The 26,229-nt window shown below is 34.1% G+C and overlaps 2 protein-coding genes across 5 annotated transcripts in view; both read left to right on the top strand.

The window, feature by feature from the left end:
* Positions 1 to 1,277: 1,277 nt before the first annotated feature.
* On the top strand, positions 1,278 to 13,231 carry LOC105133304 (uncharacterized). 4 transcript variants are annotated; one of them, XM_011037239.1, is made up of 8 exons: positions 1,279 to 1,545; positions 2,058 to 3,174; positions 4,095 to 5,448; positions 7,975 to 8,254; positions 10,266 to 10,373; positions 10,566 to 10,844; positions 12,047 to 12,190; positions 12,591 to 13,231. In XM_011037239.1, the coding sequence occupies exons 1-8, from the start codon at positions 1,492 to 1,494 to the stop codon at positions 12,777 to 12,779; spliced, it is 3,525 nt and encodes a 1,174-aa protein (XP_011035541.1). In that variant the 5' UTR covers positions 1,279 to 1,491; the 3' UTR covers positions 12,780 to 13,231. The 4 variants fall into 4 exon arrangements, with proteins under 4 accessions (XP_011035544.1, XP_011035545.1, XP_011035541.1 ...); XM_011037241.1 differs by having other exon boundaries at positions 2,015 to 3,174; XM_011037242.1 differs by lacking the exon at positions 12,591 to 13,231 and having other exon boundaries at positions 1,278 to 1,545; positions 11,993 to 12,079.
* Positions 13,232 to 17,880: 4,649 nt separating this feature from the next.
* The window catches only part of LOC105133302 (protein NRDE2 homolog), a 10,390-nt gene continuing 2,041 nt past the window's right edge, over positions 17,881 to 26,229 (top strand). Inside the window, exons 1-7 of the mRNA XM_011037237.1 lie at positions 17,881 to 18,507; positions 18,904 to 19,669; positions 20,133 to 20,748; positions 20,936 to 21,107; positions 22,421 to 22,769; positions 23,331 to 23,441; positions 24,296 to 24,647. Coding sequence (XP_011035539.1) covers positions 17,924 to 18,507; positions 18,904 to 19,669; positions 20,133 to 20,748; positions 20,936 to 21,107; positions 22,421 to 22,769; positions 23,331 to 23,441; positions 24,296 to 24,647 — 2,950 coding nt within the window. The 5' untranslated portion in view covers positions 17,881 to 17,923. The remainder of the gene's footprint in view (positions 18,508 to 18,903; positions 19,670 to 20,132; positions 20,749 to 20,935; positions 21,108 to 22,420; positions 22,770 to 23,330; positions 23,442 to 24,295; positions 24,648 to 26,229) is intronic.

The raw sequence follows: 26,229 nt of genomic DNA, 5'->3' as shown, positions 1-26,229 counted from the left end.
GTGAGATTTACTCATTTTTAAGGTTAAAACTTTATTGAAATTTATTCTTCAACGTAATCTATAGAACATAAAAACATTAACGATATTAAAATAAATTATTGTAAATAAAAAACTAATCTTAAGAAATCATTAGTCGACATATTTATGTGAAACTCAAAAATTTTATCTCATATAAGAAAGAAACAAGATTTTCATATTGTTTATATAGTGGGAAGATAAAGAATTAAAATAGAATCCAAACAACACCAAAATTATCAAATGAGCGAGAATCTAATTGAAAAGAAAAAAAATTGATGACTAATTAAAAGAACTAAAACTTGAGAGACTAAAAACAAAAATTTGCATGCCAAACAATGCTATGAATAGAAAAATATAAGAAGCTAAATATGAAATTCATATTAAAAAGATGATATGTTTTAGTTTTTTTTGTTAATGAATTTTACTGTTTATACTTATTTCTAGGGTTAATCTTATATTCTAAACATAAGGATTCACTTTAGTTTTTTTAAAGGTCTTGAAAACCTATTTTCTCAAATAATAATAAATGTAGTGGAGCATAACTATTAAACTCAATTTGATATAGAGAATTGACCCAACGATCCCTTGACTCAAAACTTGGTTCAAGCTAGGTTTTTTTTAAAAAAAAACCAAGTGGATATTGGCTTCATCAAACTCGAGTGATTTATTGGATCAATCTATAATTAGATCAAATCCAAGTGAGACTAGATCAAGTACTTATATCAATTTCAAAAATTTATTTTTATAGTATTTATTTATTATAATGTTATTTTAATTAAAAAAATTAAAATAATATTATTTTAAAATTAATTTGAGTTAATTCAGTTAACCCCGTATTATATATAAATTTTATAACAATAAAATAAAAGAGGGAAACTCCCTAATTGAAATGGAACTAAAAAAATAATTATCTTTAATATAATAATAAGTTAAGGTAAAGAGACTTTATTTCATAAATCGAATAGACAATGCTAATTTTGGTTGTTAAGATCTAGGTCTAAAAAAAACAAGGATTGTGCTTCAAATTCTTAGGTTATATACGTTTATGGTAAATGTTGTCAAAAGAATGTTAAGCTTTTATTCTATGTTTGCCCTCGTAAATGCACTGATGGAGCATAAAACATAGCCGGAGCCCATTTTTTTAAATTTCATCAGCCATTCGATACCCTACAACCTAGATTGAAAAACATTTTCCACCGTTAGATTAATGCTAAGACAACATTTCACGAATACAAGGCAAACCTTAAACCCACAGGAATAACACAGTATCATAACTCAAGATTTTATTGCTATTACAAAAAACAACCATTGCCGGGCCTCAGAGAAGATTGCAGGCCAAAAACAATACAAGAAACCCAAAAAAAAAAAAAAAAAAAAAGGAGAGTGAGAGGTACCAAACATTTAAACAAAAAACCAAAAACCCACGAATGCGAAATCGTAAGTACTTTGTTTATTGTTAATGTGAGATTGGCTATGGAATCCACACTAAAAAAGCTCCTTTCTTTTCTCTCGAGCCATCTTCGATCTGTAAGTGGAAAAAAAAATGGGTTTGTTTTTGGCTTGTGAATCTTGTAGATTGAAGGCCTCTTTTTTGAATCTTGAAGTTTTTTTATAAAATGTGATGTTTAGGGCTTTTAATACTGTGGGTTAAAGGGTTTTGGATCTTTTAATGTCTTGATTTGTTGTTTGGAAGGATATTTAGGGTTTTTGTTTTGTTTTGTTGGCTTAATGTTGGAAATGTGAGTTAATTTTTGTGATTTTGAAAGTTCGGGGCTTTTTAACTAAACACTGGTGGAAAAAGAGAATTTTGAACTAAATGAGGTTGTGGGGTTGGTTTGTTATGTGGTTTCAAGCATTATATGGTGTTTTGCTGTTTGCCAAGTAGATGAGTGTTAAACCTCTCGAAGTTTGTTTCTTTGATGAAAGTAAGTTTTTTTTTTTTACTTAGTGGGTTTACTTTCCTTTGGTTTATTTGGTTTTTTTTTCTTTGTTTCAGTTTGGTGGATTTGTCATTCTAGTATTTGCTAATTGATTTTTAGAAGTTGATTATGGAGGAGACAAGCTCAGTTGATGTGATTTTGGACTTTCTGAAGAAAAATCGCTTCACAAGAGCAGAGGCAGCATTGCGCAGTGAGCTTAGTAACCTCCCTGATGTGAATGGATTCCTTCAAAAACTTGCCCTTGAAGATAAGAACTCGGGGAAGGCGGTGGAAGAAGAGAATGGGGGCAAATTAACCTGTCATCCTCAGGGGTCAGGTCCTCAACATGGTGAAATTTCTAAGGAACTTATTGTGAAAGAAATAGAGTGTGGGGTGGATAGAAATGGGACTGAAAGCAAATGGAAAAACTCTGCTTCTGCTGGGGAACGGGGTGGTAAAAATAATGAAGCAATTGATTCAGAGGATACTGTGCTTGGTTTGTATTCATGGAACTTTAATCCAAGCAATGGTCCTTCTAATCCATACAAGAATGATGTTGGTACTAGCACCAGTAACTTCTCTGCTAGAGCAAAAGCCAAATCTGGAGAAGAGTTTATCTTAACTGGTGAAAAGAAAAGTTCATGGCATGGAAGCAATAGGACCAGTGATGCCAATGCAGAATCCAAGCATAACAAAATTGAAACGAATGAATTGAAGGAGCTTGATTGGCAACTTAAAACTACTGTTGCATTCTCTGCAGGTAACCCATCGTCTCAGAATGTGGAACCCGCAAATTCTTCCTCAGACCTGTGGAAAGATTGTTCTGTCAAGACTGTTTTTCCATTCCCCAAGGGGGAGGCATCGACCAGTTATGATGATCCTATTGCAAATTCGGACAAAAGAGATGGAAAGAAGAAAGCAGGTGCAAGTGATCTTAGGGCAGCTATCAAAGAACAGGTGGATGAGGTTGGAAGAACTTTGTTCTTTGAAAAGTCACAAGGGAGCACAGAGCAGAAGAATTTAAGTGGCTTAGGGTTTTCACTTGTATCTGATATTCCAAAGGAGGAATTTCCTAGGCTTCCACCAGTTAAACTCAAGTCAGAGGATAAGCCATCAATCAATTGGCAGGAAAAGTTTGAGCGTGATGGGCCAAGTTCAAAGGTCATCAGCGCTGATAATAGCTACCTTATAGGTTCCTATCTCGATGTTCCTGTCGGACAAGAAATCAATTCTTCAGGTAAGCTCATATGATGAGTGTGATGATGTGACCTTTTAGCGGATTTTTGAGGGGTTTAGAGTATTTGCTAGTTATTGTTTATTGATTCAGAAAGTGAAGGAAGTGAAAAAAGAAATAAAGAAAGAAATCTTGTCATCCATCAACATTGAAACTAACTTTGCATAAAACATTCTACTATTTTCAACTTGTTAGTATATTATTTTAACATTAAAGATGGCTAGCCAGTTTAGGTGCTTGAATGTTATCAATTAGGTACTATATACTTGATTATTTATACCTATCTTGTTGCTGTGAAACTAGCGTCATCTCTTTGACCCCAACAACTAAGGGAAACGTTCTGTTTTACTGTCAAAGAAGTTGAATGTTTATATCTTATGCTGACTGAAAATTTACTGTTTTTTTTTCCATATTCATGCTAAAAAGGATAACTGCAACTCAGGTGTGAGAATCTGGGGCGCCTTACCCATTTGGTTTTACCCTAATAAAGGGATAAAGGCATGCTAACGTGTTTAAGTTTTTATTGCCACTTATACATGGTGATCCATTTTGCCTCTTTTGATGTAAGACAAAATATTTGCTAAAGAAGTAGAGATGACAGCATGATGATCATCCTTCCAGCATATTCATATATTATATCCGTGCTTTCAGTTCTTCAATGATTTAGGAGCTCTCATTTTGAGGAATGAAGCTCATCTTGTATCTTTCGGTTTTGGAACACCAATCGCTTTGCTTTCTGGTTTCCTATGGCATGTAGGGTGTAAAACAGGGAACATATAGTCAATTGGTTGTATTTTATTAAATGAATTATGTTAACTATATAGTGCAATAAATTCAGATTACCTATCCTGTTCCATTTTCTACATAATTTCACCCCCCTGGTGATTTCTCCTCTTAATTTTGCCTGGTAATTGATGATCCAGGTGGAAAAAGGATTGCAGGAGGCAGCTGGCTATCTGTAAGTCAGGGAATTGCTGAGGATGCATCTGATCTAGTTTCTGGTTTTGCTACTGTTGGTGATGGATTAAGTGAATCCATTGATTATCAAAATGAGTATTGGGATTCTGATGAATATGATGACGATGATGATGATGGATATATGAGACAACCTATCGAGGACGAGGCCTGGTTTCTGGCACATGAAATTGATTACCCAAGTGACAATGAAAAGGGTGCTGGGCATGGGAGCGTTCCAGAACCCCAGGATAGAGTTCCAACCAAAGATGAAGACGATGATCAATCTTTTGCCGAGGAGGATTCTTACTTCTCTGGTGAGCAGATATTTCAAGCAAAAACTGTTGAACCAGTCACAGCATCAGATGATCCTATAGGGTTATCAGTGATAGATATGTATGGGACGAATAATGGGAGTGATTTAATAGCTCAATATGATGGGCAGTTGATGGATGAAGAAGAACTAGGTTTGATGCGAGCAGAACCTGTCTGGCAGGGGTTTGTCACGCATACAAATCAACTCATCATGATAGGAGATGGGAAGGTTTTGAATGAGTGTGGAAGGCCACAGTTAGATGATATTTGTATGGATGACAATCAACATGGTTCAGTTAGATCGATTGGTGTGGGAATCAACAGTGATGCTGCTGATATTGGAAGTGAAATTCGGGAAAGTTTGGTTGGAGGCAGTAGTGAAGGGGATGTAGAGTACTTTTGTGATCATGACACTGGAGTCGGGGGATCCAGATCTTCTCACCATGTCTCAGACAAGAAATATGTTGACAAACAAAACAGGGATAAGAAGAAACTTAATAAATATGTGGTTGGAAGTGACCGAGACATGCATGCTCAAGGTAGAAGTCATGCAGATGGTGGGTTTTCATTTCCCCCACCATTGAGGAATGAACAGTTGTTGCAGGCAGGCTCTAGTAAATCTTTATGGTCCGACAACTGCAATGCGGTTGTCAGTGAAGAAACAAATGATCACTTGAATGCTTTAACAGGGCCTGATGACATGATCAGTACATGGCAGCGGAAAAGCTGTGATTCCTCAACTGTTAAAAGTTCTAGGGATGAAAATAATACAAATGCTGTGAGATCAGCAAATTCTAGTCCCTCTTCTCTCTCAAATTATGGTTATACAGAACCAGAGCTTGCCATGAAAGAAAGAGATGAGAAGATCGGTGGTGTGAGGGAAGAAGATCCTGTGGCATCCCTGGAGGATGAAGAAGCTGCTGCCGTTCAAGAGCAAGTAAGGCAAATCAAGGCTCAGGAGGAGGAATTTGAAACTTTCAACCTTAAGATTGTGCATAGGAAAAACCGGTATGTTCTTCTTAGATGAGTTTATCTAAATAAAAAATTAGTGATTTCTGGTTGCTTACTGATGCATTATGCAGCTTGGGCTCTTGCCACTATTAGAATCGATAAGATGTCTCTACTTCACATCCTAGAGTGTTATCCCCTTTCACAACTCTGACATACAAACTTTCTTTCTAACACATCCCCCATATATAATGATATACAACTAATTATACAGGACTCGTGTTTTTTTCTCTCCTGTGTCAAAATGTTTTCTTTCTTCTGAGTATTCCGTATTCTCATGGTATCTTCAACTTTTTTCTCCGTAAACCTTTGTTGGCACCTGATTTGATCTCTTTTGATTTTTTTATTACCTTCTGATAACCAAAGAAATGATTGCGAGTTAACAAAACAAGCAGCACCATTTTTATGGAGATTCTGGTTTTCTTGCTAAAGGATTGGGAGGGGGTGAATTGTTTTTGAAGGTTATTTTGAAACAGCAAAGATATTATTCCTTTCTACAAACAAACTCGCTCTCTCTCTCTCTCTTTCTCTCTCACACACAAATTTAGGAATTTAAGATCCTGTTGTTACTGAATCTTTCATTACACAGAATTTGAAAGAGCCATGTGAATTATTTTGCAAACCAGCCAGTGGAGCACAACAAGGGATGAGAAAGATTGAACAAAGCATTATAAAAAGAACTTAAAACAAGAATAAAGACCAGAAAGATCCAAGGGAAAGAATAGAAACAATAGGGTATGTAGGGGATGCTTTTGAGTGTGGAATGATTAATTTGTCACTCTTATTAAAATGACTATTGCTACCATGCCTGTTGAGTTTTGATTGACTGACAATAGCTAACTTGTTAGTCTCAAATTAATAGATGTGATACAAATCAGGAAAGGAAAAACAAGAAACATTGTGCAATTACTGAAAGTAGTCTTCTCTCTCTCTTGCAAAACTTTTGTGCACTATGATGTTGCAATTTGATCCTACTTTTGTTATACTTTTAGCTATTAATAGATGTATTTGGTTAAAAAAAAGAAGCTAATATAGTTTTAAGATTATTTATATTGCTGGAGTCATTTGGTGGGCAAAATAATGGTGTTCAGAAGAACAAAAATCTTAAATAAAACAGAAGACTTGAAAATCCTTTCATTTCTCAAACCCTTTAATTACAAAATTCTTGTTGGACGCATCCTTATTAAAAATAGGAATGTAGATATCCAAGTTCCTTGGTAAATGAGGCTACTTGTGTCCCCTGATAGTGTCCTTGGTGTGTGCACCTGTAGGTCTTTGCTTAAGTTATTTTTTTTGCTTTCTCTTCTGAATAATTATGGTTATGATCTCAAGGTAAAAACATTCATGGACTGGTGGAACTTTGGTGCTGTTTGGTCGTCTGGATAAATGGGGATGATAGAATAAGTTTTCTATTATTTCCTTTTCCATTTGCCCTTATTCCCTTGCTGCTTTACTCTATGCCAGTAGCCGCAATGGTGGCTAGTTGTGTGCTTGTAATGTTTAGTTAGGCACAGCCTTCCCACTTCTTTTTATTTTGTGAATTGTTGGCTTGTTGAAATTTGTGACAAAAACTGCTAGTATTGGAGCTACATGTAAGGTTTATAAGGTTTATTTGGCCTTGCTAAAAGTAACAACACAACGACTATCCTTCTACATTTCAAATAATTATGATCTTTTTACTCTATAAATACAAAGTCCATTTGTTTCTCTGAAAAAAATAAAAAACCTGACAATCATTTGAATGTAGCTCAGTTTTTTTTTTTTTTTTTTCATTTGACAAGCTATATATACAATTCTTTTTTGTTTTTATTTGTTCAGGTGTTGATTAAATGAAAAAAACATATTAGTTTTTTTTATTTGTTTAAAATAATTTTGCATGTCAATTTTTTTTGTTCATACCCCACCTTAATAGACCAAAAATTACTTATGCCCTTGTTTGTCATTTTGATTTTCAACTTCACTTTTAATATTAATTTAATCAAACAAGTGTTACTTGTTTTTAAACTCAACATCCCATAAACAACAATCGTAACCAAGCATCCATCAAATTTTATTAATACCTTTAATTTTTAGCATTTCTGCCTACTACACTAACTATTTAACTTTTACGCCCAACAAAGCCAAATAAAGCTGTGGTTTTCTTTACAAGTGGAGCAATATGTTTTTTGTGGTGAATGCCCTTGTAACAACTATTGTAACCAATCAGCGACCAACTTTTATCAATACAACTTTAATTTTTAGCACTTCTGCCTACAACACCAAAGCTATTTAACTTATAAGCACAACAAGGCCAAATAGAGCTGTAGTTTTCATTACAAGTGGAGTAATATGTTTCTTTGTGGTGAATTGCTCGTAAAATACATATTTTTCTCCTTGTATTTGGCATGTGCTGAAATTTGGATAACTATTTATTTTTCTTTAGTCAATGTTAGATTCTTAATCAAGTGATCTATTTTATTGAACTCTGCTTCTCATTGATTAGCTTGATTCTAACACATGTTCTCATGAACTGCTTTTGTTGGTCAGAACTGGCTTTGAGGAGGACAAGAACTTCCATGGTGTTTTGAATTCTGTGATTGCTGGTCGTTATCATGTTACTGAGTATCTTGGCTCAGCTGCTTTTAGTAAAGCTATACAAGCACATGATCTGCACACAGGCATGGATGTTTGTGTGAAAATTATAAAAAACAACAAGGACTTCTTTGATCAAAGTCTTGATGAGATAAAGCTTTTAAAGTATGTCAACAAGCATGATCATGCTGACAAGTACCACATTCTCAGATTGTATGATTATTTCTACTACCGAGTAAGTGGATATGCTTGCATTTCTTGATTTGTTTTTTTCCCCTCAATATTTAATGGTTTATCACATAGATGGTTTCTCTGCAGCTTTCAACGTCCTGCCCTCCTTGTAACCTTGTGTAAGTTAGTTTTAGTTGCGAAAGAATTAATATCAGGTCACAGACTTCTCTGCACTGTTTCAGTGTAATGCAATATTTATTAATATAAGTATGTAATAAAAATTTAGATCATCACGCTGCTTTGTTAAGTTTTGGTCACCTGACCTGGTTCCTAAGTTTCCTTCAAAAAATATATTTGGCACCTGAATAGATACAGTCATAAAATTTTTGTCCATTGTGAAATAATAGATAAGAGTTATAAGCCGTTGTTTTTCTTGTAAAGAGACTTGTATTTGAGTGTTTATAACAAGCACAACTGATGCAGGGTCTTTAATTCACAGTACCTAACTCAATATAGATTACAAGCTCTAGTATATTTGGTGGGGGTAAAACATGGGGAATAGGTAATTGGTGAAAATTGGGATGTGTTTAAGGGTATGGTGATCAAAATAGGCAGGAGTATAGGATATGGGGTTAATACATTGAAATGGAAAATAATAAAGGACCACAACCATCACACTAGTGGGATTTCTAGGAATTACACCTAGAAGATGGAAAATCTAAGCATCACACTTAAGATAGATTGAACCACACAACCTTGAAGTATATAGCTGAAGTTTTCATTCATTCATTGTCTTTAAACGTGAGGTTGCAACTTTTATCGGGTAAGAAAGGAGATGCTTGTTTGGCAGAGCCAGCTAGCCATAACTAGTAGGATTTCTAGGAATCACACCTAGAAGATGGAAAATCTAAGCATCATAATTAAGATAGATTGAACCACACAATCTCAACGTATATAGCTGAAATTTCCATTCATTCATTGTCTTTAAATGTGAGGTTACAACTTATATTGGGTAAGATAGGAGGTGCTTGTTTGGTGGAGCCAGCTGGCTATTCAGTTAGTTAATAATGAAGCAGTTGACTGGTCAAGTTTTACAAAATTTATCCAATGTAAGAAAAAAATTGGAAAACTACCTTGTAGTTTAGACCTGAAAATCGTACACGATTTGCTAGCAAAACAGTCTTCTTTAAAACAGTTCTAGCTGGGATCAAGCCAAATAGACATTTGGCATTCGGTTTCCTCCTATCTTCAAAGATCACATAAAAATATATGAATTCTATTTTTTTCAGTTTTTGCATTGGCAAGCGTTGAAGTTCTTATATGTTTTAGTGCAATTGTTTAGCACTTTCAAGTCCATTATATTGTGGATAGAACATTCTGTATGCTTAAAACTTAATAGTGGGAGATGGCTCACTGTTCCTAGATTTTCATGTGGCTTTGGAATTTTTCTTTTGGTTGTGAACAATTGGTAGTCTGAGTTGAGTTAGGATTTTTTGTATCCACCAGTACTCTAGCAGGTTTTGGGAGAGGAAATGACTGAAAATTTTTGAAATTATGCTAGCGATGTGGTTTCATTAGAAAGCTGAATTTCTTGAGATTTCATGATAAAATCCTTATTCAAGCCACTATTCTGGGTTAGAAAAGTTTTCTTGTTCCTGTATTTCTTGATGCTATTAGTTTCTGCCCCCATGTTGCCTCTCTTAGTAGAAATTTACATTTTAATTGATAAATTTGCAAAAGGGTTATGCAGACATGCATAGAATCATCTCATTTTTATAGCAGCAATTTTTTGTTTCTTGTTGTTACTAGTTCTTGAACCTTGGTTGCATGGTTGGACCACTTACTCCAAACCACTAGACGGAGGAGAATTGTTTTACAGACATCATATTAAAATGAGCTGAAAATCGATAAAAGAATAGCCATGTATTTTAGTGAATGCATTTTCAATTGCACCACAAGAATCTAAAAATGAAGCTTTGATTTGATTTGATTTGATTTCTTGAGGGAGAAGTTTGTGATAACTCCTTGATGCAAGTTATAAATAATTTACTTTTTAACTTCTCTTTGCTATGCAGGAGCATTTGTTAATCGTATGTGAGCTTCTCAAGGCAAACCTATATGAGTTCCATAAGTTCAATAGAGAATCAGGAGGGGAGGTATACTTCACAATGCCTCGATTGCAGGTTTGTTTGCCATTTTCTTCTTAAGAGTTCTATCCTCTTGTCATTCCAAGAGTTATATATTTATTACTTGGAATGTGTAGCACCCCTTGTTTCCTTCTCAAAATTTCATTTCCTCACCAAAAAAGAAAGGAGAATACATGATTTTTTTCATGCATGCTGGTCTATAAACTTTTTCCCAAATTCTCTATGCAGTCAATTACCACTCAATGTTTGGAGGCACTTCAGTTTTTGCATGGCCTTGGTCTTATACACTGTGATTTAAAACCCGAGAATATATTGGTGAAAAGCTATAGTAGATGTGAGGTGAAAGTCATTGATCTTGGGAGTAGCTGTTTTGAGACAGATCATCTGTGCTCCTATGTTCAATCCAGGTCGTATCGTGCACCAGAAGTTATCCTAGGACTTCCATATGATAAGAAGATAGATGTTTGGTCACTTGGCTGCATTTTGGCAGAACTTTGCACTGGAAATGTAAGTCTTACCTATTACTTATTTACCCATTTAGTTTGTTTCCTTGGAGGAAATTGTAAGAATAGCAGGGTCTATTCATTGTCTATGCATCTGTTTCACCCATTGTTTTTGGACAACACTTGTAGTCTTTTCTTCCTTTCCTTTTATTTTCCTTTTAAATTAAGACAAGATGTTCAATATGCAAGGATAGTCAGAGTCTTATTTGATTTCTCAATCATTGAGTGGATGCACAAATTAGTGTGAGTAAGAAAGAGATTACTGACTGCATGAACAACGACTTGAACATAAATTTACTGACTTATCATATAAACTTGTGGGAAAGTTATCCATGAGGAACTATGCCAAGAGTCACCATACATGGAGAGTTAAGAGTTTTATTATAGTTTCCCAACTGATGGAGAATGCATAAATTAACTATTGTAAGAAAGATAACTTGATGAAGAATGATATCACATGCATTTGTGCTTAAATTTACCATGAGTTATCATATAAGATTTAATATAATTATTGAGGGACTTTGCCAAAAAAACAGAGGTTATTGTGTTTAATGAGTTGAGAAGGTTTTTTGTGAGGATTATTTGACTAGCTTAGTTTATGAGGTGAGAACCTTGTAGGGATTTTAGGGAGTGGAACATTGTATATGTGACTAAGTTGGAGAAGATGGTGTTTAAACCATTAGTTTTTGGAGATTTTGGAAGCTGGAATGTTTGTTGCCAGAGTAAAAGGTTGGGATATGAGAACATGATTCTGGAATGCAGAAGATAGGAAAGAACAATGGGCTTGATGCTGATATGGAGGTGCAGCTGAGGTGCTGTAAATACGTAGAGGGGGGAGAGAGAGATAAATTTCTTTTTGTATTTTTAGGCTGCACCCATATTTTTTTTATTCTTATCAATTGAAATGCCACCTCTCATATTTATGTTGTGATGCATTTATTTATTTATTTATTCTGTCTCTGGGGGGAACATCTTAATATCTGGGGCTAGTGACCTCTGATTTATTGAAGTTCAAAATATATTTCTTTTGGAGATATATTGGATATTACTTCGAGTAATTTCTGCAAGGGCTAATCAATATGCAGTTCTTTCCATCTGCTTGAACAATTTCCTCACATCATTTAAAGTATGGATGCATTGGACCTTCCACAGTTTGGTTGCCCAACTGTGACCCTGGTACCAATTGGCTAAAATGAAACTTCTCAGGTCCTGTTCCAAAACGATTCCCCAGCAACGTTACTGGCACGAGTTATCGGAATTATAGGTCCCATTGATCAAAGCATGCTAGCTAAAGGACGAGATACATACAAGTATTTTACCAAGAATCACATGCTTTATGAGCGGAATCAGGTAAAACATCCTTTTGTTTTGCTATTGTTCTATTGCTCATATGAAAATAACTAGCCAGCATCTCAAATACTATCATCACTAATTGTGCTTATTTTACCCCTTATGAAAATAGTTTGTAGTTTTTAGAGTACAAAATTCGGATGTCAAAGTCTGATTCAAACTTTGGATCAAAATGGACGGTAATGTATACTGCAAGCTTCAAGTATACGATGGAGAGAGGGTATGCATTTATGCAAGAATGCTTGTGTATACCTGTTGTGGTTCTGATTGTTGAATGAACAGTAATTTCTTGTAGAGGATTCAAACCAATTTTCATTCATGACCTTGATGTGAAACTTTAATACTGGATATAATATGTTTGGCTTGTGCAATTATGTTGACTCTTCTTTCTATTCCTCAGGATACTAGCAGACTGGAATACCTGATTCCAAAAAAGACATCCTTGAGGCACCGATTGCCAATGGGGGACCAAGGCTTCATTGACTTTGTTTCTCATTTACTTGAAGTAAACCCAAAGAAACGCCCTTCTGCATCCGAGGCTCTGAAGCACCCTTGGCTATCATACCCTTATGAACCCATATCAGCTTGAACTGACTGAAGATTTTTCATGGTGGTTGGAGGGAAGGAGCAACTGATATTGGTAATATATTTAAATTGATCTGGAAAGTGGGCATGCCACATCGCATAGCTGTATGCATTGAAAGGTGTGTTTGGTTTCCTTTGGTGATATCTCCCCTTCCCCTTGGCAAGTTGTATTTTAATTTCACCATAATTGTAATTCTTCACGCACTGTGTATTCTTAGGGATTTTCTTTGTCCACTTTGTTTGATCTGGTGGAAGAGGAATCTTAAAAATCTTGCTGTACATGATGGTGGCAATTTTTTTTTAGGTTACTAGTAATAGCATGTGAAAAAATAGCTGCTTATCCAATTTTGATTGGCTTGCTCCAGACAAGAACTTCACTGCAGCATCCCATTTGAGTTTGATGGAAGGCCATTGAGAGCATTCAGAAATTTTTAGTTTGCTAATGTTTGATGCTTAGATTTTATGTTCCAGTGAGAATGTTTCAGTGGTTTCATTCGAGCTCTGCCGGCTGCTGGCATGCATCTCTTTGTTAGGATGGTCTCTGTACATTTTCGGGCTGGCAGCACCGATGATAGTGTCTTCATGGTAGTTTCTTTGGTTTTGTTGGTTTGGAGGTCAACGATTGACTTAATTATAACCATAATTAATATAATTAATTAATTAATGGAGTTTCAGAAATTATTATTGTTCTATCCTTACGTTTTGCAATCTGTTCATAAACTTGATCCCTGTCAATTTCATTTTCTTATAGAATAAAGAAAATAGTAGCTAAGAATTCTGGTGGTACACGGCCTGAAAATAAATAAACTACAGTTAGAATTAAACGTGTATAGATCCCTAATCTGTCTCGAATTGAGACTTTAATTCCATAAGTTTTAAATAATTAAATACCGACTTGATTTAATCATATAGGGTCAAAGCCCATATAAATGTCTTTTTTCTCTCCTAAAATTAAATTAAATTAATCTGACTTGTGGTTTTTCATTAGATAGTTACTTTACTCGCTATGTAATTGTTGCTATGTTGTATGGATATTGTTAAAATTAATTCAACATTCAACTCTAATTTAATATATATATATATATATATATATATATATCTGTGAAAGCATGATCATTTTTTTTATTATGTATGCTTTAATTATTACATGAATTTTTAAAAATAATATTTTTCTCATAATGCTAAAAAATTCAATCATTAATTTTATTCAATTCATAAAGAAATTACTTACTCTAATTCATTCATTTTTTCATTGTTACAAATTATTATATTTTATAAAATAATTTATTGTTTATTTTGAGCAATTGATTTTTTCATATTAATTTAATAATAAAAAATCAAAATTTTAATACAATTGCATTTTAATCAAAATTTTAAAAAACACTAAAATAAAAAAAAATTAAATTATGAAAATATTAGATTGGACAGTAAGTTGTGCGGGTTGGACTTAATGAATATGTTTTAGACTATACTATCTATACTTGACCCAAAATAACTACTTGAAACTGACTAAATATGATTGAATATGAAACTTCTATACCTGAACCTAACTTGATTAGGTTTTGGGCACCCATCGAGTATCCACAACTTGAACCCAAAATGAATGTTATAATTTATAATTATTTTGTATATAATTAGTTTGATATACATATAATTTTTCAAACTTCAATGCTATTTATTTATTTCAGATTGAGTTTGGTTATGCCAATATATATTCTCAATTCAAACATGACTTCTACCTTTAGGTTTTACCTGAAGTTCAATCGAACTTAAAAATCTCATATTCATTTGAGTAGGTATCCATTAAATTTAAATAATTTTTTCATAACTAGTTTGGTTAAAGCCTAAACCCTAACTTTCTTCGTTGGGTTAAAACCCAACCATAGATCAAACAATAAGCTATTTGGTTAACATAATTGGGTTGAGGCTGCAACAAGTTGCTACTCAACGTAATTAACTTGTTTGGTCACAATCCAAACAAACAAATGATCTAACAACTTATCCGTCCCAAAAAATTACCAACACACAAAACAATGTTTATGTGTGTACTGTCATGACCTTTATTTTTCTAAGAAATCAATATTGTGTCACCTAATTACCCATTTTTTAAGTCATAAGAACCTACAATATTTTCACATGTTATCTCATGTACAAATCACCTTATTGGTCAACATCGCAGTTAGAATATTTGTCTAGCTAGCTATTATTACTTATGTAATCAATTCATTTTATTGATTGAGCTCTATGGTCAATTGTTTTTTTCATTAGCTAAGAAAATTATCTTCAATGGTAAAACAACTTCTCATAATTATTTCTCCTATAAAAGTACAAGTCTATTACCCTACTCTTCACCAGGTGAATCATATGATCTCGGTGGCCAGTGGTATATACATACCTAAAGACCACTAATATAAGAAACACAACTCGATTAACACATGCAAAAACTCATCTTCGACTTATTACTTCTTTTCAATTTACTATTATTTTCTCTTGTTTTTGCTAACTTAATTATTTGAGGGTCCTCTTCCATCTACAAAGGGACTTGTTTTATAGAAAAATGTAAGATAATCAAGCCTACATACTAAACCTATAATACAGTTGTGAAAAACCTAAATTTATTTGAATTTTAACAACTTTGTTACTTAAGAAAGATTTTTTTAATTAGGATATTAATATATGTTATGAACGATTGAGAATGCATAAACATAGAATTTAGGTATGCAAAAGAATAGAGAACATAAAATGCATTAAAACTTTGTTACTTTATTACAAAGACAAAACATTGTATTTAAATTATTCAGAAAATAAGTTCTTTTGCATAATATGATTATGCTAATACATGAAAAAATTGTTAAAAAATTACTCTCTAGTATGATATAATATTGATGAAATCATGAAAAACTTCAGACTCGATTGGACTTTTCATGTCTGTGATCTTGTGCTGGAGGATTGATTGAGCTTGAGCATTTCTATAAAATAGGTTTGTAGTGAAAACAAATAACACTCTCATGCTTTAGTAAATGTAAGAGAAGGAAATAATGTATAGTAAAGAAAAACATAATCAAATTGTTGTGAGCGTGTATGTTGTGTGTTATGTCTACGAACTTGTTGTATAATTGTTTATGATTCTTAGAATTGTTAGGTGGTTGATAGTGATTCTTGAAATTATTGGATTGTTGATTGTTATCTATGAAATTGCTTGGCCTAATTTATATAGTGACCAAATTATTTATAAATTTTGATAATATTTGCTTATCTTGTGTATTGTAATTGCAAGTACCTCGATGTGCGGAGAATAGAGTTCCACCATTAGTGGAGATTATGGTGCTTTTATGCTTTGATGGAGAACTTAATGATTGTCAATGCTAAAAAACAACCATTAATATAGAAATATGATGTCTGCTCTATATAAAAAAATATGGTGCCTGCGTATATAACTTATGTGTAGAGTTTTAGGAATTAAAAAAAAATGCATAAAGGTGCTTGCTAATTTAGGGATAACTTGGCTTAATAAAGAAGAAAAAGGAGGGGGGGTTTATTTTTTATTTTTTATTTTTCTATATCATCATTTACTTTCGAAGTTTTTTAAACAAATATACTTGAAAGTATTTTACAAGTAAAAAAGGAAAAACAAAATACTTACTATATAAATGTTATATTTTTATGGTTTTTGTCAACACATTTATAAGGAAACCTAGTGTTTTGCCTATAAAAAAGATGTGAGTTTGATTAATTTTACTGGTTCTTCTTACAATACATAACATTATTAAAAAATAGAGAATGATCATGCAAAAATAATTAAAGCATCGTGCAAGTAGATGTTATGTAGAGACATAAAGATTCAATGAAGGTCTTGCGTGAAAATTTTCATTGGAGATATATGAGACATATCTGGAAACATAAAGAATTCATTTGAAAACATGAAGATTTTAATGTAGATATAGAGGTATTGCTTGAAAGATTTTCACCAAAAATATAAAGAATTCAATAGAGATGTCAAGATCTCATCATTGAATTTTTTTGTCAGAGATATTAGAAACATGGGAAAACATTATTATATTTATTCAAAAGTTCAAATAAAATTTTTAAAAATTATTTAATCTTGGATAATGCATCACATAGATTTTTCTTTATTTATCCAAGTTGTATCTCATTCTTCACAAATTATTGAAAGTATTTACAGGAGATCAATCTTTCTATCTTACGATATTCTTTAATGTAATAACCGTAGTTATGGTAAAAATGACAGAATTTATCAGATTTCTTTGTGTTCATGCTACTCTCATAGGGTGTTGGTATCAATGTAAAATTCATTTCCTGAACTGTAGCCAACAACTGCACATGTACAGTAATAAAAGACGTCGTCATGAGTTTAAAGAATATCAGGTAATCACAAATTAATCTCTCGACGCTCCTCTTAGATGCTCCGGTGAGAGATTTATGAAGATGAAGAAATTCTGTTATCTAAAAACGAAGTGTACTTATTTGGTGACACTTATTTTTTGCACTCTCATATAATTCTCAATTGCCTGTTTTACATCAGAAGAATATATGAGCGCTCACATATGAAAAGTAGCTCGAGACTTCATGCTCTAGACTCCATTGATTAGGCTTTTAACGATGATGCATCCAAATAGATTTTTCATATTTAATATTTTTCTTGTTAAATCTCTCCAGGAGTTGGCGCGCATGCTAGACGGCCGGAAAAAAGTGTTTTTTTTCTAGTCCGGGACCTCACAAAACCATGATTTCCTGCTACTTCGTCCTCGTCCTCCAGGAAGGTTATGGTTACTGATGACGACGACAAAGCTCATATTTTTTTTTTTTTGATTTACGTGGGGTGAACAGTACACGAAAATGCGTCCTTTCCATCTCTCACTTAGTATTTGTTATAGTAATAGTAATTATTTTTTAAAATATTTTTATTTAAAAATATATTAAAATAATATTTTTATAGTTGAAGAGGTTTAAGTTAATCAATTGCAAATTCAAACGAAATGATCCAATCTGATGAAAAATAAAGTATAGAGGTTGATCTGATGAAATATCACAAATTGAGGGACCACAATTGATTTTTAATCATTGTTGAAATTTCCTTCAAAATTTCAGTAGGCTAATCTGTAGTAGCAGTAGGAAGCAGCGTGCAAAATGGAAAGAGAAGAAAAGGCCGCAGAAAAAACGTCCTCGTCGCCTTCTTTATTCCCTCTCTTTGCAGCAGCAGCTTCATCATCTATAACTCAACAACAAACTAACACACCTATAAATGATACAGTTCCTCCTCCTCCTCCTCCGGCATGGCTTTACAACACCAGCTTTACTACTGATCTCTCCATCGTAAATGACGCCGTTTCCTCTCTCCACTTACCGCACCACTCAGATTCAGACCTTGAAGAACAAGAAGAAGCTAAAGACGACCGCGTTTCCAATCAAGGAAAAGACCGGTCTTACCAGTTATTACAAGAACCAGAAGAAGAAAAGAAAAGTGAAGCTAAATATTCTCGTTCTGATTCGGATTATTCGGGTTCTGGTAGAGAGAGAAAGAAGACGAAGAAAAGACGACATAGCAAGAAGAAGAAGAGAGATAGATCGAGAGATGAGGAGGACGCTAGGGATTTTGGTTCGAGGAAATCAAATGTTAGGGTTTGGGCGGGTTCTGATACGAAAACTACTAAGGATTATTATTTTGATACTCATGGTGATCGCGATAATTTGGTCTATGGCACTCTTTACAGGTATTTCTCTCTCTACGCTTCCGCAAACGCTAGTATTATTGAGAATATGGACGAAATTAAGTGTTTTTATTCATCAATCGATCAATTCTTTTATTTGACTCTAGAAATGTTATTGAAACTTGATAGAATTTTGAAGGCATTGAGTTATGATTGATTAGAAGATATAGAGTTATTGGCGGATAATTTTTTTTTGTGTGGATAAGATTAATGGAATTAAGTAATTTTATGTTGTAGTTTTGGTTTTGGAAATGGTGAAAGTGAAGTGAATAATCTTTTTTGTCCTTTAATTGTTTATGTTTATCTTTTTTAAAGAAAAGAAATTATTTGGTGAAACTTGATTTTATGGTTTTTTTTTTTCTTTTGGAATTTGTAATGTGGATTCAAATTAATGTGCAGAATGGATGTTCCGAGGTACAAACCTTATAATTCAACAAAACTTGATTTTCGAGGGCTTTATCGGCTGAATAAGAGGGGTGCTGGATTTGATAGAGATGGTGATATTGACGCCTTGGATACCCAATTAAAGTCTGGTGGTCGTTATTGGTCTTCCAAGTATGCTGCAGTGGAACGGCATAAGAATTTAAAGCGTCTTCGTGTTCTTGCACGAAAGCAGCCTAGGGTTGTAGTTTCAGATGAATTTATTCCTTTGTCAGATACAGAAATGTCTCATGATGGTGTTGATCATCCTGGTTCTGTTTTGAAGGATTGTTTAGTTGTTGAAGAATCCTGGGAAGATGAGGTGTTGCGCAAGACTCGGGAGTTTAATAAGTTAACAAGGGAGCACCCTCATGATGAGAAAGTATGGTTGGATTTTGCAGAGTTCCAAGACAAGGTTGCGAGTATGCAGCGTCAGAAAGGTGCCCGTTTGCAGACGCTTGAGAAGAAAATTAGTGTACTGGAAAAGGCCACAGAGCTCAACCCTGACAATGAGGAACTGTTGCTCTGTCTTATGAAGGCTTATCAGAGTAGAGACAGTTCAGATATGCTTATCGGTAGATGGGAGAAGGTACTCATGCATCATTCAGGGAATCACAAGTTGTGGAAAGAGTATTTGCGTGTTGTTCAAGGGGAGTTCTCCAGATTCAAGGTTTCAGATATGCGAAAAATGTATGCACATGCAGTCCAAGCTGTATCTTCTGCATGCAGCAGGCAGTTTAGGCAGGTTCTTATCCAATTTTATCTTTGTATCAGCCATTGATAGCTTCTTGATTTGAATCTAATTGGGTTTCGTATCTCTATTATTATTGTCTTGGGAGTTAATGGTAACAGTATTTTGATAATCTTATGTTAGTCCATTCCACATACGTTGTCAATATGCAAGTGAACTTTTTTTTTTTTGTTTTACATCTTTTGTGAGACAACTGAGGTTATCTTTGAGATCCAGTCACCAAGTTTCCATGTCAGTTGGTAGTACAAAATCTCAAAAGTATTTAAGCCTTTTCTTGCATCTGGTATTAATGTTGGTGACTTTATTTTATAAGTTGTTGGGAGTGCTATGGTTGCCACTTTTCCTTTTTTGAGTTTTGTCCAGACAATCTAATTTCAACTGTCATTTCCTCTCTCTCTCTCTCTCTCTCTCTCCCTCTTCAAATAAAGTGCTAAGTCTCCTTATTTGTTTGATGCAGGTTTACCAAAATGAGAAGCCTTCTTCTTTGGACCCTGCCATAGTACAACAGGAGCTTGGTCTGGTTGATATATTTCTTAGTCTTTGCAGGCTCGAGTGGCAGGCTGGGTATCAGGAGTTGGCCACTACGTTATTTCAGGCTGAAATTGAATTTACTGTGTTTTGTCCATCGTTACTTTTAACTGAACATAGCAAACTCAGGCTGTTTGAGCACTTCTGGAACAGTGATTGTCCAAGAGTTGGAGAAGAAGGGGCTGTCGGGTGGTCCACTTGGTTGGAGAGAGAGGAGGAAAATAGGCAAAGGATTTTGAAAGAGGAGGCTTCACATGATGAAGATGGAGGTGGTTGGACTGGCTGGTCAGAACCGCTATCCAAACATGAGGAAACTACTAAGAATCAAGAAAATGTAGTCCATAATGATGCGACTACTGATGAAATTCTGGAGGAATCTGAGAATGAGGATATCAAACAGGAAGATGATACTGAAGCATTGCTAAAACAGCTTGGCATTGATGTGGATGCTGAGCCTAGTAGTGAGGTTAAAGACAGCTCAACTTGGGCTAGGTGGTCTAAAGAAGAGTCCTTGAGAGATTGTAATCAATGGATGCCTGTTCATGGCAAGTTTGGTGCTCTCTTTCTCACTCTCTCCCCCTCTCCCCCCCCTCCCAATTTGTGTTTGTTGATTTGTTCAATTTATGTTCAAGTAGCACAACATCAATTTACTAAGATGTAATATACATGGAAGTATCTGTTCTTACAAATATATGCTTAGGCACTCACTAAATCATAATTGCTATGATATAGGCAGGATCTCTCCCAGTAGTGGGACCCCTGATGGAGAAGCTGATGAACATTTCCTAAGAGCTGTATTATTTGAAGATGTCATTGAATACCTATTCTCTTTAAACTCTCAAGAGGCCCGCTTATCTCTAGTATCTCAATTTATTGAATTCTTTGGTGGAGACCTGTCGCAATGGTAAGTCTATTTAGTACTTTTCTATCCAGTTTCATGAGTTTGTGGTTTCATTTCACTTTAATTCATCTCTTTTTGGATTTGATTTGTTATATGTAAGAGAGTAAACTTTTTGGAACAAACTGTCAATTGCAAACCCTTTTTGTGTTTACAAAAGTTTATTGACGTGGAGCATTTTTTGTTTTGTTTTTTCTAAGAAGCTTGATATGCTAATAATGCATGTTTAATTACATTCCTGCTGGCCCTTTTAGGTCCTTAGAAACACTTGTACATATGAAGGGTCAGGAAATTAAATTTCAACTTCCAAATTAGCTTCATTTGTTTCTGTTGGAGAAGCTTTCTTCATTTGTTTATAGCCATTTAGTGTGTCTATTAGTGTGTTGTTGATTGATGCTGCTGTTTTTATCCTTTCTTTCACATGATGAAGTTTTTATACCTAGTCAGTGACGGTGGCCTCTTCCTCTTTGTTTGTGCGTGCATGTTAAGAAAACTCATGTACTGAAACTTTGGTAGGAAATTTGATATCTGTTTGGAAGAAGTCCATGACACTAAGATCATGATTTGAGGACTTTCAAAATTTACTTCAAATGAGCAGTAGTTGAACCTTTAAGAAACTAGCTGCAAGTAAATTAGGATTCGAATGCAAAATAAGAAACAAAAGGAGAAGGAAAAATAGATAACCTATCACATCATGGTCCTGGGAACGTTCGTAGAAATTCTATTTAAACCTGATAGGTTCACATGAAAAACAAAAACTTTGTGGTCTTATATATTGCTTCTGCAAAGAGGTTCCCTTGAAGAGATGACTTGAGAAGGGGTGCTTGAGGAAGTGGCTACAAGCTTCTGAGCAAGTGCAGTACTAGGTCTTCTGCCCACCAAAAGTGTATTTGGTCGCGACCTTGAGTACTTATCTCCTCTTGTCATGAAGGTCTAGTCCCCTCTATCAGGGGTCTTTTTCCTGCTTCTAGGTATGGAGATTGAAAGACCTTCCTTGACTGGTTATCTTTTAAAAAGTAGAGTTTATTAAACCACTATATAAGTTCAACACAAGTTACCAACTGCATATTTTATATTTTCTTAAACTGCTGCACTTTATCCAGAATCGTTTGAGTTTGATTGTTTGGAACTACTACAAGAGTAGCCTATTTGAAATTCAAACTTGTACTTTGTAAGTTATTGGTTGTTTCATTACAGATTGATCTATAATCTAATTATATACATTTTCTTTTAACAAAGAATGATAAATATGCATAGTTTTCATTTCACAATGTTATTCATGATATAAAACAGTTGTGGATTCTTGCTTTTCTTTCTAGGATTTGCACAAACAGTTCAAGTTGGAAGGACAAGCTCCTGAGCATTGAGGTGTTGCCAGATGCTATATCAAAGAACTTGAGAAGCCTTCATGATATTTTGGACAGATCAGAAGGCAGTTCAAGCTCTAACAGTTTTGAGTTACTATTGGGTATCACCAGTAACAGCTCTATGAGGACTGATGCAATGAAATTTCTTCGAAATGCTGTATTACTTTGCTTAACAGCTTTTCCACGTAATCACATATTAGAAGAAGCTGCTCTTGTTGCTGAAGATTTTTCCGTTATGAAAATGGATTCTACTACCCCATGTCGTGCGCTGGCAAAGTCCCTGTTAAAGAATGATCGTCAGGTATTTCTTGTTCATTTTACTGGCAACATGGATTGTCTTCATAAGTAATCACATTACATAATTTGTTCCTTTCTTGCCATCAAAATGCACAATATGCTTCCACATTCCTGAAAAACTGAAGCCATGGAAGTATCAAAGTGTAAATTGTGTTTTCCTTGTTTACATGAATTTCCACTCATTGAAACATTCTAGACAACAATGTTGCAAACAAGAAGGTTCTGGAGTCTTTTGCTTGTTTGAGTATAACAGGAAATTGGAAGAAATGTTTTGAAGGATGAATGTAAGTTTCTTAAGGTGTTTCACATAATGTCAAATGTTAGTAGAATCGAAATGTTCCTCCAGTCCTTTTAAGGATAAGTTATGCCATTTTCTCTTAAGCCAGTTGATTGTATGTGGTTCATTGTTGTATTACTGTGGAAAATGCATTGTGGGAGCACTGGCAACTTTTTTTAAATAGGCTACTTGATTCCTGCATTTTCCATCTGGAGATTTTTTTGTGGCCTTTTATCTACGAAAATAGTATCTTCAATTTTAATCTGATATGGTGCATTTTTATTGTAGGATGTTTTGCTATGTGGAGTTTATGCACGGAGAGAAGCTGTTTTTGGTAATATTGGTCATGCAAGAAGAGTCTTTGACTTGGCATTGACATCTGTTGAAGGGCTTCCACCTGTAATAACTCTTATCTTTCTGAACCTTTAGTTTCCAGTTGATTAACTTTATAGCTGAACTTTGATAACGATCAAGGATGTCTATTTATGGTTGTATAATTATTTTGTTATTTGGTTGTTAGTCATGGTTACATACCTACTCATATATTTAACTTCTGTGTATATCTGGAGAATGTCATGCTAGTTATATGCAATTGCTTCTGAGTATGCTTTGTAGCAATGTTATATGGATATTTTTGTATGTTGTAAGAATACTTTCTATTGTTATTCTTGTTCATTTTTTTTTCCTGAATCAATAGCAGTGGCTTGGGCGGTTACCATTAGAGATTTAAAGAGTTTGAACTATGAATACTGGATTATTCCTAATATTGATTGAACTTTTTTGTTCCGTCTTTGGTTTTTGGGTTGGTAATGTTGGACAAGGTGAGGAATGTCAGTGTCTTATTTGTCTTGTTTGTTTCCTGATAATAAGTAAAAGCCACAGTCACTATAATCCGGTGTTTTTGAATCTCAAGTTCATTACATGGTGTAAGACATAGAAAGAGTTCTAGTGGTTGAGACACATACATATTTCAGATTTCCTGTTTTTTCCAAGTTTACATTTTTCTATATCTGCAGTTCTTGTTATGTTGTGACTGCATAATAATGATCTCTATGTGTCATGCCTTTTTCATCAGCATTGTTATCTTTTAACTGTGTCTGTTTCTTGTAACAATGGAGAAAGACTGGTACTTGAAGATACTGAATTTTACCTCGTACATTACTGGTTCAAAACAGTCTTTGAGTCTTATCATCTGAGCATGTGGGTGCTTGTGCATTAAAATAGTACTAAGTTTCTTCTGTTTCTGTGTGTAGGATTTACGATCTAATGCCCCGCTTTTATATTTCTGGTATGCTGAGACAGAACTTGCCAATAGTTCTGGAAATAATCAAGAATCACCTTCTCGTGCATTGCATATTTTATCCTGCTTAGGAAATGGAGTAACGTACAAACCATTTGAATCTAAACCGTCAAGCCTGCAATTATTGAGAGCACACCAGGGGTTTAAAGAAAGGTTGAAAATAGTACGATCGGCATGGGTGCGCGGTGTTGTAGATGATCAATCTCTTGCTCTAACTTGCTCAGCAGCTTTATTTGAAGAATTGACGACTGGATGGGCTGCAGGTATTGCAGTTTTAGACGAGGCGTTCACAATGGTGCTTCCAGGTTAGTATACCATCCTTGCTTTCTTGTTATAGTACTTGTAGAACCCAGTATGCCCAATCAAATTAATTAAGGGAGGATGATTTCTTGTGCATGGTTGTTAGAATTGTACAATCAGGTTTCAATTCAATTTACCCAGAAAATGATTTATATCAAGTATGTGAATTGAAAATATACAAGAATTGGACGTGAATTGCACAATTTGATTTGAATCGTCCTAAATCATTTGTTTCATACAATTCATTGAGTTGCCAAAAAATAAAAAAAAGATATGGAAGAAAGGAATTCCAAGAGGAAAAAATAAAGACATATGAAGGAATTGTAGCTTTGATAGAAGATGCACACCGGTTTGTAGAGAAAGAAGTTTGTGTTAGAAGAGGTGAAGAAGAAGATGGATGGATAAAAGTGAAGACTAAAGATTTTCAAATTAAAAAAATTAGCACACGTGACTTGGGAAAAATAAATAAAAGGAAATTTAAATATTCAGGGCCCAGCTGGATAATTCTTTTTTGTTTTTTTTTTTTACAAAACACCGCCCACTAGATATAATCATGTCCGGTCACTCTTATCAGACACATGTCATATAAAAAAATTATCTGCCATTTATTTCAACAGCTTCCCTAGGAAGCTTCTAAGATTTAATTATTTTTAAACATTAGAAACATGAAAACAAAAAATTCCAAACAAAAACTACATGAATGCTTTATTTTAATTTATCATGTTTAGTATATTTATTATTATTCTATCTTTTTTTTCTTTTTTCTTTTTTTTTGCATTTGAGAAATTTATATTATCTACATATGTTCTGAAAGTACTTGTATAAGTAATACTGATCTTACTATTCGCAATTCGATTCAATTAACAATTCAGAAATGAGCTTTCCAATTCATGATTCGATTCTTGATTTGACAACCTTCTTGTGAATTGGAAAGCAGGATGTTCCTGCTTGTTGTGAGATGTTTTGACTTTAAGTTAAACAAGTATGTCTAGTGTTAACTTAGATCCAAACAGATACTCCAACTTTGAATTCCAAAACTTGAACTCACTATGCTCTCAAGTATGTTAACAACCTGAATGACAATGTGGGCGTTGTTGTCCTTCATGAAATTTCTTTTTCACTTTCAGTTTCAGAATGATCATCACTTTCAGTTTCTTCAGAAATGTTTCATGTGATTTCTAGCACATGATTTCTGTTTAAATATAATGCATGACATGGAATGGACAAGCTGACACAGTCAACAGACTAAGGAGGACAATAACAAAGACATGATATGGCACCTACTGATCTTAAAATCTAAACTACTGGATTTTTTTTGCTGCTTTAGACTAAAGAGAATGTCAGCATCTTTAAAAGCATATAAATTGTTCTGTGATAAAGTAATCAGGGAATACAAAGAACATTTGAAATTGAAAAGGTTAGCATGCTTGTTGAATGGTTCTGAAAAGTAAAATCCTGGTTATAAAGCAGATAAAATGATTGCAAACATTGCCACCGTCTCTTTGAATGAAGGCCAACTTCCTAAGAAGTGTATATGTGTAATTAGCCTCCCAAATCCCCCCCCCCCCAAAAAAAAAAAAACCTCTA

The sequence above is a fragment of the Populus euphratica genome, unplaced genomic scaffold (assembly GCF_000495115.2).
Source record: "Populus euphratica unplaced genomic scaffold, PopEup_1.0 scaffold114.1, whole genome shotgun sequence".
NCBI lineage: Eukaryota > Viridiplantae > Streptophyta > Magnoliopsida > Malpighiales > Salicaceae > Populus > Populus euphratica.
This window is presented reverse-complemented; position numbering and strand designations above follow the sequence as displayed.